Source organism: Trichoderma citrinoviride, assembly GCF_003025115.1.
Source record: "Trichoderma citrinoviride strain TUCIM 6016 unplaced genomic scaffold BBK36scaffold_8, whole genome shotgun sequence".
Taxonomy (NCBI): Eukaryota; Fungi; Ascomycota; class Sordariomycetes; order Hypocreales; family Hypocreaceae; genus Trichoderma; species Trichoderma citrinoviride.
In genome coordinates this window covers 1006894-1021538 of record NW_020194716.1, presented here as the reverse complement: position 1 = coordinate 1021538, position 14645 = coordinate 1006894, and the positions used below count along the sequence as shown (strand labels likewise).

At 57.2% G+C, this 14645-nt stretch overlaps 5 protein-coding genes across 5 annotated transcripts; 3 read left to right on the top strand and 2 right to left on the bottom strand.

Moving 5' to 3' along the window:
• The first annotated feature begins 6 nt into the window (after positions 1–6).
• BBK36DRAFT_1135569 (26S proteasome regulatory complex, non-ATPase subcomplex, Rpn2/Psmd1 subunit) lies at positions 7–3977 on the top strand. Its single transcript, XM_024892689.1, has 4 exons — positions 7–86; positions 167–515; positions 580–3487; positions 3558–3977. Exons 2-4 carry the CDS (start codon positions 376–378, stop codon positions 3969–3971), a joined length of 3462 nt encoding a protein of 1153 aa, XP_024749140.1. The 5' UTR covers positions 7–86; positions 167–375; the 3' UTR covers positions 3972–3977.
• A 563-nt stretch (positions 3978–4540) lies between these two features.
• Positions 4541–6547, bottom strand: BBK36DRAFT_1141754 (hypothetical protein; the record flags this gene model as incomplete). Its single annotated transcript, XM_024893476.1, has 1 exon — positions 4541–6547. One exon carries the CDS (start codon positions 6545–6547, stop codon positions 4541–4543), a length of 2007 nt encoding a protein of 668 aa, XP_024749139.1.
• A 1178-nt stretch (positions 6548–7725) lies between these two features.
• On the bottom strand, positions 7726–8855 carry BBK36DRAFT_1202822 (hypothetical protein; the record flags this gene model as incomplete). Its single annotated transcript, XM_024897237.1, has 2 exons — positions 7726–7951; positions 8297–8855. The coding sequence occupies 2 exons, from the start codon at positions 8853–8855 to the stop codon at positions 7746–7748; spliced, it is 765 nt and encodes a 254-aa protein (XP_024749138.1). The 3' UTR covers positions 7726–7745.
• A 1227-nt stretch (positions 8856–10082) lies between these two features.
• Positions 10083–10997, top strand: BBK36DRAFT_1169510 (hypothetical protein; the record flags this gene model as incomplete). Its single annotated transcript, XM_024895324.1, has 1 exon — positions 10083–10997. One exon carries the CDS (start codon positions 10083–10085, stop codon positions 10995–10997), a length of 915 nt encoding a protein of 304 aa, XP_024749137.1.
• Positions 10998–13195: 2198 nt separating this feature from the next.
• Positions 13196–13537, top strand: BBK36DRAFT_1159942 (hypothetical protein; the record flags this gene model as incomplete). The annotated part of the gene is made up of 1 exon (XM_024894248.1): positions 13196–13537. One exon carries the CDS (start codon positions 13196–13198, stop codon positions 13535–13537), a length of 342 nt encoding a protein of 113 aa, XP_024749136.1.
• Positions 13538–14645: the final 1108 nt, after the last annotated feature.

The following is a 14645-nucleotide window of genomic DNA, read 5'->3' as shown; positions in this document are numbered from 1 at the left end:
CCAGATTGGCCCGTGCTCCACGCCGAGTTACAGAGATACATAGTACAAGGCAGGGCAGGCAGAGCTGTGCCTGACGTGGACAAGGACTTGCACCTCGACTGCTGTTTGTCCACACCACGGAAGCATCAGCCTCGACTCATCCCACATCCACAACCACACGACAGCTACAACAGCTTCAGCTCTGCTCCGCGCTGCTGCAGCTGCCTTGTCCCATCTTCCCTCTGCTAATTGTTCACCTGGGAATGCTGACACCGCCCGCGGCCGCCCTCTGATCCATCGCAGCCACAGCATTCACAGCCTTCTTTCCCCTTCCACGCCGAATCCGCCCCTCGATCCCGCTCGTGAACCGCATCCCGGCCCAGCCATCTCGACAACATGCCTGGCTTGGTGTCGGCTACGGGCGTGCTCGCCTTCCTGGCCGACGAGGAGCCCGAGCTCCGCGTCTTCGCCCTGCAGACGCTCAACGACGACATCGACACCGTCTGGACCGAGGTCGCCGGCAGCTTGAGCCAGATGTATGTTTCTGCGCAAATCCTTTGACGGGCGTCGAGCTCCCCGGCTAACCCTGTGTGCTTGTAGCGAGGCCCTCTACGAGGACGAGTCCTTCCCCGAACGCCAGCTGGCCGCCCTCGTGCTCGCCAAGGTCTACTACCACCTGCAGGCCTACAACGACAGCATGGTCTTTGCCCTCGCGGCGGGGGACCTGTTCAAGATCGACTCTCCCGGCGAGTTTGAGGAGACCATCATCTCCAAGTGCGTCGACCAGTACATCGCCACCACCGCTGCGAAAAACGCCGCCCCCAAGCCGTCCAAGACGTCCGATCTGCCTGAGCTCTCGACCACCTTTGCCACTTCCACCGATGGTGTCGTCATGTCTCCCACGACGCCCTTCTCTCACACCACCCTGCCGCCCAAGTCTCTACTCTCCCGTGCCTCCATCGACAACACCATACTCGATGCCACCTTCCAGCCCGTGACAAAGCAGGGTCGCTCGGGATCCATCACCCAGCTGCCCAACAACGCGGCCGAGGCTTCTCTGCAGCGGATCATTGATCGCCTGTTTGAGAGCTGCCTAGCGCAAGGCCGGTACAGGCAGGTGGTTGGCATCGCCGTCGAGGCTAGGAATCTCGACATCCTCCGGCGAGTCATCAAGCGCGCCAGCGACGATGAGAAGCTCTCCAAGGTCAAGGGTGCCGAGGGGCAGCCGGGACCCGCCGAGGAGCTGATGGAATACATCCTGGGCATCTGCATGGACATTGTTCAGGAGAGGGCCTTCCGAACCGAGATCCTGCGGTTGATCCTCGACCTTTTGAACGAGATCCCCAATCCCGACTACTTTGCCATCGCCAGATGCGTTGTCTATCTCAACGTAGACGAGGAGGCATCCCGGATGCTGCGCAACCTCGTGTCCAAGGGCGATCGCACCTCCACGGCCGACGCGTACCAGATCGCCTTTGATCTCTATGACAACGGCACCCAGGAATTCTTGGGCAAGGTCCTGTCCTCTCTTCCATCTGGGGAGCCCCCCAAAAAGAAGGAGGCCGAAGCCGGTGACAAGCCCGAAGAGAGCGAATCGCTGCTGGAAAACCAACAGGCTGCGCCCGAAGATGAGCTCCCAGAAGAAGAGGCCAAGGTCTACCGCAATATCCGATCCATCCTCGACGGCTCCAAGACCATCCGCCTTAACCTCGAGTTCCTCTTCCGCAACAACCACACCGACCTGAGCATCCTCAACAAGGTGCGCGACAGTCTCGAGGGCCGCAACTCCATCTTCCACACTGCCGTGACATTCTGCAATGCCTTTATGAACCAGGGCACCACAAACGACAAGTTCTTCCGCGACAACCTCGAGTGGCTCGGAAAGGCGGTCAACTGGTCCAAGTTCACCGCCACCGCTGCCCTCGGCGTCATCCACCGCGGCAATCTGTCGCAGTCACGAAAGCTTCTCGAGCCATACCTGCCCAAGCAAGGCGGCCTTAGTAACGGATCCATCTTTAGCCAGGGCGGAGCTTTGTATGCCTATGGCCTCATTCATGCCAACCACGGCGCCGGGGCTCTGGAATACCTCAAGATGCAGTTTGGCCAGGCTGAGGAGGAGGTTGTTCAGCATGGTGGTGCTCTCGGCCTGGGCATCGCTGGCATGGGCACAGGAGACAATGAGATCTTCGAGAAGCTTAAGGATGTTCTCTTCCAAGACTCTGCCCTCAATGGTGAGGCGGTCGGACTGGCCATGGGCCTCATCATGCTGGGCACTGGTAACGTCAAGGCCCTCGAGGACATGATTACGTACGCCCACGAGACGACCCATGAGAAGATTGTCCGCGGCGTGGCCCTTGGCATGGCGCTCATCATGTACGGCCGCCAAGAGGGCGCCGACGTGCTGATCGAGGGCCTGCTCAACGACCCGGATCCCACACTGCGATACGGTGGTATCATGACCGTTGCCCTGGCCTACTGCGGCACGGGCAGCAACAAGGCCATTCGCAAGCTGCTTCACACTGCCGTGAGCGACGTCAATGACGACGTTCGCCGAATCGCCGTCATGAGCTTGGGCTTCATTCTCTTCCGCAAGCCCGGCAGCGTCCCCCGCATGGTGGAGCTGCTGTCCGAGTCCTACAACCCCCACGTCCGATACGGATCCGCCATGGCCCTGGGTATCTCATGTGCCGGAACCGGGCTGGACGAGGCCATCGACCTCCTGGAGCCCATGATGAAGGATCCTACCGACTTTGTCCGACAGGGCGCCCTCATCTCCCTGGCCATGATCATGGTGCAGCAGAACGAGGTCATGAACCCCAAGGTGGCGTCCATCCGGAAGACGCTCAAGAAGGTGGTTGGTGACCGACACGAGGATGCCATGACCAAGTTTGGCGCCGCCCTTGCCCTGGGCATCATCGACGCAGGCGGCCGAAACTGCACCATTGGCCTTCAGACTCAGACTGGTAATCTCAACATGGCCGGTATCGTTGGCATGGCAGTCTTCACCCAATATTGGTACTGGTTCCCCTTTACCCACTTCCTGTCTCTCAGCTTCTCGCCCACGTCCATCATTGGCCTCGACCACGATCTGGAGATTCCCGACTTCAAGTTCCACTGTGCCACTCGCCAGAGCCTGTTCGACTACCCACCTGAGCAGGAGGTCAAGACAGAAGAGGGACCGGCTCTTATTGCGACTGCCATTCTGTCGACCACGGCTCAGGCCAAGAGGAGAGCCCAGAAGAAAGAGCGGGCGCAGCGTCATGAGAGCATGGACATCGATAGCGCTCCGGCCAAGAGCGGAGACAAGATGGAAGTCGATGACGACAAGGCAAAGGAGGAGGGCAAGGACAAGAAGGAGTCCGACGACAAGGATGCGGCAGCCGCCGACGCAAAGAAAAAGCCCGAGAAGGAGAAGATTGGCTACGAAATTGACAACATGAGCAGAGTCCTGCCTGGCCAGCTCAAGTACATCAGCTTCCCTGCTGGCCGTTATAAGCCAGTCAAGAAGGTAAATCATTGTCCTAATCCTGGTGCAAATTAAGTTGACAAATGCTAACGTTTCCTTTCTTTCTCTTCAGCCAACCGGTGGACCTCTTCTTCTCCACGACACGCAGCCTGACGAACCCAAGACGCTTCTTGAGGAGAAGCTGAAGAAGGTTACGACGGAGCGCGCGCCGGTGGCCGGACAGCAACTCGGCAGAGGCGGAGCTGGTCGCTCTGGCCGATCCCTTCTCGACGATGCCACCGGCCGTCTTGGTGGCGTCAACCCTGTGATGGAGCAGCTGCTGCGCAGCTCAGGCTCAGGACGGTCACCCTTTGGACTGGCGGAGCCCCAGACCCCTGGCAACAACGGCAGCGCCGACATCGGCTCGGGCGCCGCCGCCGCCGCCGGTGTGCTCACCGCGGTGGACGAGGACGGCGAGGGAGACGAGGAGGCGACGGTGCCCAACCCGTTTGAGTACTTTTCTGACGGCGAAGACGAGGAGGAGTAAGCCTTTTACAGAGGGGGGGACGCCGACTAGCGAAGGGGGTGCTTGATGGTTCATGTTACCTAATCGGTGGCAGATGCTGGGCAGTGGGCTTTTGGGGAAATGTGTATCAATATACGGATTAGAATGGGAGGGCGGCTGGCTTATTCGGAGGCTGGTCTTCTTTCCAAAAGCACAGGACTGGGCATTGGCGTGGAGGAAGAAGGACGGAGAGGCGTTGCGTTGTACGCTGTGCATGGGGAGTATGTAAAAAACCAATTAAGTGAATCTGAACAAGTCCCCAGGAATATGACGATGTCAGAGATGTGTTGATTACCTCAATGCTCATCACTGCAATGTAACAAACAATCCATTATTTTTGTGCTATGCGTCTCGCACAAGAGGGTATATACACCTATACAAAGAAAGGGAAAAAAAAAAAAACGTCCGACTCCTTCTACGTATATCCAATCTCTCTATGCTGAGTACCTAATCCTTAACCGACTAATGTGCTTCAATAATATACGCTCTGCAACGGGGCAAAAAAAACCCAAGAAAAGCAATGACGACTCTAAACCCGCCTTTTGAAAACTTCACTCCTCCTCGTGCGATGACTTCTTCTCATGCAAAGGCTTCTTCTTCTTCTTCTCCAGAGCAATGGCGCCGGGAGAACAGTCCGTGCAAACCTGCACGCGATGCCACGCGGTGGCCAGATTGCCCCTGACGTTCCACGTAGCGGCATGGCTCTCCGGCTGGGTATTGTACGCCTCGTCTGTCGCCTTGATGGCAACGGTGGTGCATCTCCTGCTGCTGCTGTTGTTGTTGTTGTTGTTGTTGCCCTTGGAGTTCTGCTGGCCGCCGCCCTCGCTGTTGGCGGATCTCCTGGCAGTGCCTCGCCTGATGGTGTTCCTATCCTCATCGGTATCGTCGTGGCCGGCAGATGCATCGTCTTCCGGGGTCTTGAAGGCCTCTAGGGGAACAGCCCCGTTGAATGTCCACCGTTTCCAGCTCCAGGCCTTGCCGTCGAGCTTTTTCGGCGCCTCGTCTCGCAGCAGATCGGCCTGTGACCACGTCTTCCCATCGTCGAGCGAGACGTCGACGCGGATGACTGACCGTCCGCCGCCGGAGTAGGCGTACCCGTTGAGGGCAACCTCTTTCGCCGGCGATTCACCCGACGCTTTCCAGCCACCCAGCTTGACACCGGTAATGGCGCTTTGGACGGGCAGCTCCTGGATTGCCGGAGCAGACTCCCAGTCGACCTTTGTCTGGTTGGGGCCAAAACACTTGTAATCCTTGCGCTGCCACTGGGTAGGGCTCTCCTCATCGCTCAGGGTGATGTGACTGAGCCACTTGACGGACCGAGCAGCGACGTGTCCGGGCACGATGGATCGCAAGGGGTAGCCGTGGTCCCTGGGCAGGGGTTGGCCGTTCATGCCGTATGCCAACAGCACGTCGCCCTGAGGGTCGACGGCCTTTCTGATGGGTATAGACGAGCCGTACGCCTCCATTCCAGAAAACTGCACATGCTGCGCTTCGCTGGTGCCGTCCCTCACGGTGGCGGCGTCAAATCCGGCATCGGCGAGGATGTCGGCCAGCAAAACTCCCTCCCACGAAGCATTGGAAATGGCGCCGGCTTCCCATTGCAGGCCGTTTGTTGGGCGGCCAGACCCTTGGGTCATGTGGCTACGACGGTTGCCCGAACATTGCAAAACAGCCGTGACTTTTCTCTTTTCGAATTTGGTCTTGAGGTCGCGCAGGGTGTATTCCTTGGTGGTACCGTCGGGGAGTTCCACGGTCAGAACGTGTGCCTCGGCCTCGTCCGGAGAGAGCTTCGGCACCCACATGTGGTTCCGGACGTAGAAGAGCTCGTTGGGCGTGATGAAGTGGGCGCTGAGAGCCGGTTCAGGGGTTTCGGCATTGCGAGGCTTCAGTGTCCGCGTGATGAGGTCAGGGTGTCTCACCGGGTCGTCGGCGAATGGATCCTCAATCGCTTCCTGGGCGGGCTTGCCGTTGACCAGATCGGCCTGGTGGACGTAGCCAATGAGGTACTGATTCAGTATGTCGTAGACGTATTGGTTCTTGTGAATGGTGAAGATGTTCCAGTAAGGCTCGATTGAGCCGCCGGCTGCTCGCAGAATGACTGGTCCACCAGGATGGGCGGCAATCCACTCGGTGATGTCGTAGACCTTGTCGCCGTACGTCACCCAGGGATGCTTGGACTTGCCGTCGTGCTTCCGGATCTCGGATATGCGAAACCGGGGCAGATTCGGATCGCGGTCATCGTGAGTGGCGGCCTGGGCATATCCATCGTCTTCGGACTGCAGCACCGCCGCGGCGTCAAAAGCAGCGGGGGGCGTCCGGTAGAGGGCGTAAGCAAACGATGCGAGTCCAATGCCGGCCAGCAAAGCGACAGCCCGTGGAGAGAGGTTCTGGGGATGAGGCGTCTGTGCCCTGGATGCTACGCGGCTGTGCCTCGCGGCTGTTGGTCTGGTAAATGGCCGGCTCTGCGGTGTGGGTGAAGTCCGTCGCAGCGAGATATTGCGTGGTCGAGCTGATTGGTGTAGCTGTCGCGCAAAGCACTTGGGGGCTCTGGACGTCATGGTGAAGACGAGGGGAAAGAGATGTCGAAAGGTTATGTTGATTCAGCAGATGGCAGATTCATCACAGCGGGAGAGTCAAGGGGTAGGTATAGCATGTAGATGAACGCGTAGATGGGAGGAGGGGAAGGGAAGATGCAGGTAGCAGTGACAATGGCTGACGTCGACGGCCGCTGGGAGCAGATGGGATGAATGACAGGAGGCTGCTGACTCGGACGAGATAAGCAGCAGATGCGCGGTCTAGTTCGAGGTTCAAGTCGCCTCTCGTCAGCGCGAGTGAACAGATAGGAGATGAGGCTGGACAATGGCGGCGCTTGGAGTCGGCGGGCCGGACCGAGAGAGACGTGGCGGCGGTGCTTTCGGGGTGTTGGGAGAAGCAGCAAGATGGGTGACGATGATGGTGAGATGCAGGATTGATTGTCAAGGAGGGAGAAATGGCGATGCTAATGGAGGCGGTGGAGAAGGAGAGAGAGAAAAGGAAGAGGAAGAGGACGAGGAGATGCTTGTACCTATAGAGTACACCGAATTGGTGCTACAGCTTCGAGATGGGCAGGAGGAAGAAGAGAAGCGCCCAGGGGAGAGACGCCCGCATCAAGCACCAGCTGCATGGACGAACAACGCCGGCTGCTACCGATAAGACATGCATCTACAAATGTCGTAATGAATCGCCGTCCAAGGCCGATGATTACCGTCACCTGAGCAGCGCGCCGTCAATCAACCCTCGTCGGATCGCCACCGAAAAGGGACCAAGAACGACAGCAATACGTAAGACGTTGGACGGACTGGCGGGCCCTCGGGCTGCAGCCCCGGTGGAACCATGGAGCGCTAGAAGCACCTGGACGGTGCCCTGGCATTGCGCTGATTGGGCGGTGCCGCCAGTGCTGGGCCCTGTCAGGTTATAGGGGGGCTGCAGGGTGCTGTTCCATTGATTTGATCTCGCTCCAGCTGGGTTGACCGATGTTTTGAGCTGTCAGTTGTATCACCTGCATCAGATTAAGCGTCGTCTCCAGTCCATCTCCAGCATCTACAGGTTATACCGGACAGGGGCGGTTAACTACCACCTCGACTCAATCCATACACAATCATGTGTACATGCTACTCCCTCATCATCCTCTGACACCAACAGGCACGCTCCAAGTCCCCGTCGCAACACCCCAGCAGCTCCGGTCACTGCCGACGTGCATCTCGCCCTACATTAGCCTCATCTCGCAGCCCTCCACTCTCGGCTGTCGGGAGCGCCCAGCTTCGGGTCGTCGGTCGCCGGGCCATCGTCAGGTCGCACAGAAATGCGCTCGCGGCCGCCGATGAGCCGATGGCGACGGTCCGTTGGATGGACGTTTGACATGTGTCGTATTTGGCAGTTGTGTGGGTGTGTGTCCGTGCCGGGTGCCTCACACAGCATGGCGGCTATGGAGCAAAGACCGGAGGACAGAGATGAGTACCCATAGTATAGCATGCACACACTCAGCCAACAACCACGATGGGCTTCAAGATGGGAGCTTGCGATATTTCAATTCGACAAGAGTGGATTTCACTCGACTAATCTGTACGGAGCAGGTACCCCGGGTATCATCCAAAGAATCCCGTACTCCAGCTGTTCCCAATCCTGAAACCAAAACCAAAGGGTGTATCTCCAAACTCAAAACGCAGATAGAAAGCCACAAAAAGCTTAACACAAAGAACCCAAACATGTCCACACTACAGCCGCCGGAACCGTTTACATCTGCCCTCGGTCCTTGATCTCATCAAAACCCCCATTGGCGTCCTCACCAGGCTCTTCGCCCGCTCCCTCGCAAACACGCTCCTCGCTGCTCGAGGCCTCGACGACCGTGTCCAAAAAGGGCACCTGCAACGGCCGGGCCACCTCCATGCCCGAGAAGAAGCCGGGTCTCCGCGCCGCAGTGTTCGCGGGGAGACGCTTCCCGGCAACCTTGGCGGCGGGAAGGGTGGCGAGCGGGATGGGAGGAGTCGTCGTCTCCTCGTCGGTGCTGGCGCTGGCCCTCCCCCTGGCGAAGGGTGTGGGAGGGCGGTGGCGCGCTTCCCCTCTCCCGGTGCGCCGCGCCTTCTTGACGCAGAGGCAGCAGGCCACAAGGGCCACTGCGGCGAGACAGACAACCAGGCAGATGGAGACGATGGTGGCGGCAATGATGTAGCCCTCCAGCCTGGGCTTGCCGTCGTGGCTGGTGGGGATGGCGGCCAGGGCGGGTTTGTCCACGACGGACAGGGGGTAGACGAGACCCAACTCCAGGTCGTCGTCCATCTCCAGGGAGTCTACATGACCCCTGGAGGCGAGAAGAGCGTGGGGGGCCATTGTGGTGGATTGGCCGCCGGAAAGAGACAAGAGGGGAGAAGAGACGAGGGAGAAGAGAGACGAAGCGAGAAAGAAGGAGAAGAAGCAACAGCAAGCTGGCAAGACGAGTAAGTGGATGGTTGTTTGAAAGAGTTTACTCGTACTTGCTGTTGTTGCGTATGGATATGATGGAGAGATGGTGAAGGGGAAAACGAAGCTCGAGGTGGGAAAACGCTTGCTATTTATACACAGGCAAGAGGGGGCTGAAGACGTCTTGTCAATCGTGGCTTCGGCTGAGAACAAGTAAAGTTTTAAGCTTATCTTGGGATACCGCACGTTTGTAGCCATGGTGTCAAACTCTATAAGCCTGCTTGTCCGTACTGGGAATCGCAGAGTTGAAGCGAGACTCAGGGCATGAAGCTAAGGGATCAAACTCCGAGCCTCCGGATCGTCGTAGCAAAGGCAGATTCCTCCTCGGGAGATAGCCCGGAAGTATAAGGGTATAAGGAGGCATAGGCGGAAAGTTTGCAAGTGACTTCTGTTGGATCTCGAGGTGTGGAGGCTGTGTGTTGCCGAAGAGGACTCTCCCCAACAAGCGAGGGTCCCCAATGGGTGAAAGTATGAGATGATGTATGGAATAACGCTCCGCGAAGGTTCGTCTACCAGATTGAGAGGCTCTGCTCTGAGTACAGAAGTCGTACGTGATGATGAAGGGCAAGTGATCGAGGTATCAGCTGCACAGACGCAGGATTCTTTCCATGAAAACTTGACGATAGGGGGCTTTTGGATGTCGTACACGGAGACGTCGGAGTTGGCAGAGCATCTCTCCGCCAATGCCTACGCGAGGTTCGCTCACAGCACGCCCTGGCGTCCACACGCGAATCTACGCGCGAAAGCTTGACTACCTTACCTTACACCACTAACTTACCTGGCTTGACGAGGCGGGTCAAGAGTTGGCCGACACTTGCTTTGAGCTGGCCTCTATCTCAAAGTACCTATACGTACCTGTTCAACAGATGCCAGGTGCGTGCAACTGCCTAAGGTACCTAGTATAAATGCTTGGCTCCCCTCGTGATCTTCTTCATTCACTTCCCTCTTCCAACTCGCCAAACTCACCTCCATCATTCACCTCATACACCCACGCAGCAAAGAAAACCCCCGACATCGTCCACGGTTATAAGCACCTACAAGTCGCGGCATCTCTGTCCCAACAAGACACAAACGCACAATCGCCTTCCCGGCCCAACAATGTCAACCCCTGAGATGAAAAAGGGCCTCACCTTCAGCGACCTCCCCACGGAGATCCGCCTCCAGATATGGGAGCACATCATCCGCCCCAGCGTGCACCGCATCTCCGCCGTCTCGCCGGCGCCCACCATGCACGTCCAGGCCTCCCGCACGCTCGCCCGATCGACGGCGCCCGCCCGCGCCGCCCTCGCCGTCAACCGCGCGGAGCGAGCCCTCATCCTGCGCCATCTGCTGCCCAACGAGATGCCCGTCTTCGGCCACAACAAAACCAAGCACGGCGTCCTGCGCTTCCACGCCGCCAAGGACATCATCTGCTTCGTCTGGGAGGTGCTCAGGAGGCGGTTCATCTCCCTGTCCATCAAGTGGTGGGAGATGGGCCGCTTCAAGGGGGAGGGTGATGCAGGCGGCGACCAACGCCCGGCGTGGATGTCCCAGGTGCAGAACATGGCCATGGAGCTCGCGCCGACGGAGCGAGGCTGGCACGAGAACGCGCCCATCTTTGCGTCCTTTGGGCTGGGGAACCACTGTTCCTGGTTCAGCGGGCTGAAGCAGCTGTACGTTGTATGCGAGCCGCAGGACGATCAGCTGCGGGCGAGGTTCGTCGCGAGGACAGATCCCGATGGCACCGTGTCCGTCGTCAAGGTGGACAAGGGGTACGTCGTGAAGCTTCAGAAGCAGCACGTCCGCGAGGCGTTCCTCCATACGGGGACGTACGCGGGCAGAGACGAGACGCACGCTTACGTCTCTGGCGCGGCGGCCATTGACAAGTTGCAGGCGAGACGGTCGGCGTGCACCGCGGTCAGCCAGGTTTTCGCAGTGAACAAGAGGCGGGGGAAGCAGGAGCTGGAGGGGTCGCCCGATTACGGGCTCCGGATCGATGTCAAGGTGGGCGTCTTGCTGCATACGAGGAAGTAGGGCGGCGTTGAGGGTGTTGGAGAGAGATGGACATGCTTTGGTTGCCGTGGCCAGATTGGACTGGATATGAAGCGAGACGTGACGGAGATGACACTTGATGATATGGATCGTTTGTTGGTTGGAATTGATGTATCTTGTGTGAATTCCTGAGGACGGGAGGATGTCGATGGCTGCAGTATGATGTAGTATTTCGATGGAATTACCTAGCACAACCTGGTTGTGGGCTGTTAGACGCGAATACGTACTCCGTAGACCTGCAGTGTTACAGCCTCTTTCTTCTCGCACAAACTGAGCGAATACCACATCAGGATATGCATTGACTTTGTTGCGTACTACGGAGTAATACTGCTCTCTGCGTCGGATAATTACCCCTTGTAGACACATACTCGTAGACACACATGCGGTCAAGCCAGCTCATCCAACCCTCGTACAGTGTCAGAAGAAGGGGGTACCCGTCAAGCAGATGCAGTTACATGCCCAATCCGGCCGCCAATGTACCCTCGGGTAACGCAGTACCCTGCCTGGCTGGTACACGCGTCTCTGCTGCTGGTCCAATCACGGGGGCTATGCTTCTTTCACTCGCATTGCCTCCGTCTCCCCCGTCTCGACTCTTGCGAGAAACCATGTCGCCACCAGCCATTCAAGCGAACGGACGAACATGCGACCGAGCTAGTAATAAGTAGATACGTACATAGTTGTCGTGTCCAATGTGAGGTTTTGCTGCTTGATGACGGATGATGAGTGGCGCCATGTAGTACGAGTATGTTGGATTGCTTTTGAGGGGTTACTGCAGGATTGGGGTGGCTGTCCATCAGGGCTTTTCTGGGTGCTTGGATTTGCTGAGCTGGTTTTGTTTCCATTGTTTTACATTACACCTGGTTTGCAGTGCCCTATTTCTCTCCAGCAGAAGGCTGCTTTCGACGAGTCATCGTAGCGACGAGTGCCAACCCTGGCATGCGAGGACAGGAATGATGAAAGAGCGAAGCGACGGAGGAGACGGAGGAGACAAGCCGGGCGATTGGGCAGTGGAGAGCAAATCGCTGTGCCGTCTGGGGAAGTGGGCCAGGATCCATCCAGACGAAATCTGAATCCACAGCAGTCCGGAGTAGCGCCAGTTTCCCAGTCTGGGGGCGGGTCTGTTGCTAGTAGTACTAAGACTAATAGCAGAGGGTCGATGGCCAACAGAAGATCAAAAACACCAAGGGAGACGCGATGGTGATGTGAGAGAGAAAACGAAAGAGAAAAGTGAGGCTCGAGATGTGTCCGTTTGGGGCAATGCCGAGGCACGCCTCGTGGGTTGGATTGCTGCTGTCATTGTCTTGAACTGGCGACGTGTTAGATACTGGCAGAATGCAAGCCAAACCACCACCCCCCGGCTGATGAGGAGAAAAGGTGGTGTGGTTGTTGATGCATGCGGTTTTCTGGGGTGGCTTGCCGCTATTGTAACGCCCTTTTATGAATACCTTACATGGTATGCGACGAAAACACACACACTGTACGGCCATCAGCAACAAGCATTCTCTCACAGGTATCGCCACGCGGAAAGTGACCTGCGGCGTCGCCCAGTCGCCGACACGACCCCCTCGTACCGCAGGACCTTTGCCCTGTTTTTCTCCGCACGCAGCAGCATCTCCCGAGTCTGACCTCACTCTCGGACGAGAGGTACATGCCGTCGCTCTGCTGATACTTGTGCCCTTTGCGCGGCAGAGTCTCTGCCGATAGACCCCCTGCTTGTCGTTTACCTGTGCAAGAGGTACTGCGTCGTGGCTGCCTTGCTTCTGACCGCGTGAGGGTGGTGTCATCCCTGGATGAGGGGGGGGAAGGAAGGAAGGAACCTGGGGCGAGTGGGCATTGGGTATATAAGGCAAGTGCGGAGGTGTGCATCCTCGTGCTAACTGTTCCTTCTTTGCCTCCTACTCTTTATCCTCCTCATCCTCATCGAAATCGCCGTCCTATCAGCCAGCACTTGAACACTCTTCAACAACAACATCTTGCGACTGTGAAAGACTTCATCAGTCGTCTTCATTGGTATGTCCATTCCCTTCTCTTTCATCATCCTCCCTTCGACTTCACTGCAACCTGACCATCCCAGATACTAATTGGGCATCATAACAGGTCAACCAGAACTGACACATCATCAACTCCCCATCTCCATCAACACCAACACATCAATCAATCACCACCAACCATCATCAACCATGGCCCCCCGCGTCCCCCGTCTCCCCAAGGCCAAGCCCACCGAAATCTTCTGCATCAGCGCCGCCGGCGTCGGCGTCCTGGCGCCCCTGTACATGGCCATGCCCGGCGCCGAGGAGCGCATGGCGCGCCAGACGACCAAGTGGGCGCCGCGCTGGGAGCGCAACATCAACTACTTCACCAGCCCCGCCGAGCGCACCGCCCAGCGCATCGAGCCGCCCATTGCGCGGGCCGTCAAGAAGATGGACGAGAAGCTGCCGCTCGAGAGGATGGCCAAGGGCATGGAGAGGGGCATCCAGAAGTCGATTGCGCGCTTCTCGGGGCCCAAGCCCAGCGAGACGTGAGGGGCTTGTCTGTTTGATGTGATGTGACTTTTCATCGTCTTTTCATGCTCTTGGTTTTCAACTTCTCTTTCCTTTGTGTGTACCTATGTTGTTGTTGTTGCACCCGAGCCTGTGCTGGCTGGGTTGGTCTGGATGGATTCGGAGGTTGGGATGGCTGGAGCCTGTGGAAGCGGGCTCGCCATGGCGTTGTTCAACCGATTGTATATTCAGCTTATGTGCCTGTACACTCTCGTCTCGTTGAGCGAAGCAGGAAGCAAATACAAATTCGTAAAACACTCTTGCTCTCCCGAGCTGTGATGTTGTCTTGCCCACTGTGAAGGCTCTGAGGATACCCACCCAGATACTCTATGATATCACGCAATCCTTGGCTTTTTTCCCCTGCGTACAGTCAACGATGATCTATGGACCGATCACATCGCCTCGATATCTGGGGGATTTCGCTGCTTGTTGGGCAACGCATGATTGGCCCGTCATTGTCTCAACGGCCTATAGGGCGACAGTGATGGAGAGAAGACGAAGCAGACGTTGCCTACTATGGGACAGAAACTGACATTCGATCAGCGTTACCTCATGTATGCTACCTTTTCGGGTAGAAGTACTATTTCAAGACGTAGTCAACCGCTGAAATCGTCAGTCACTCAGAATCATCTGCTGCGGAGGTGGAGCAATGTGACTTGATCCCTTTGTAATATGCGGTTAACACTTCCAAGATCTGAAAGTTCAGGGTGGAATGCCGAACGATGGAGCTGTGCTGAGATTCGCTGTGCTCATCTGATTAGATGTAGCTGCTGTAGCTTTGGGCCAGTGTTGAGGCTGGGCAAGATGAGTCGGTAATTCTCCCAATCAACATGGTGTTGTATAGAAGGAAGACGGTTGAAGACGAAGCCCTCTCTCTTGTCTTTGACCCCAGATACCTGTGACATCTCAGGTCAGACCCAAAGGTGTCGGCAAAGGATTTGACGGGGGGTTGAGTATCTACCTTTACAGAGACGGAGCCTTTTGAGTGAGGCACACCATTGTGCATTTTATACTAATTCACGGCATAAGGTAGCCAAGCGATGGAGAAAAGGATGGTATAGTAGAGAGGGGGAAGACGGATACAGAACCA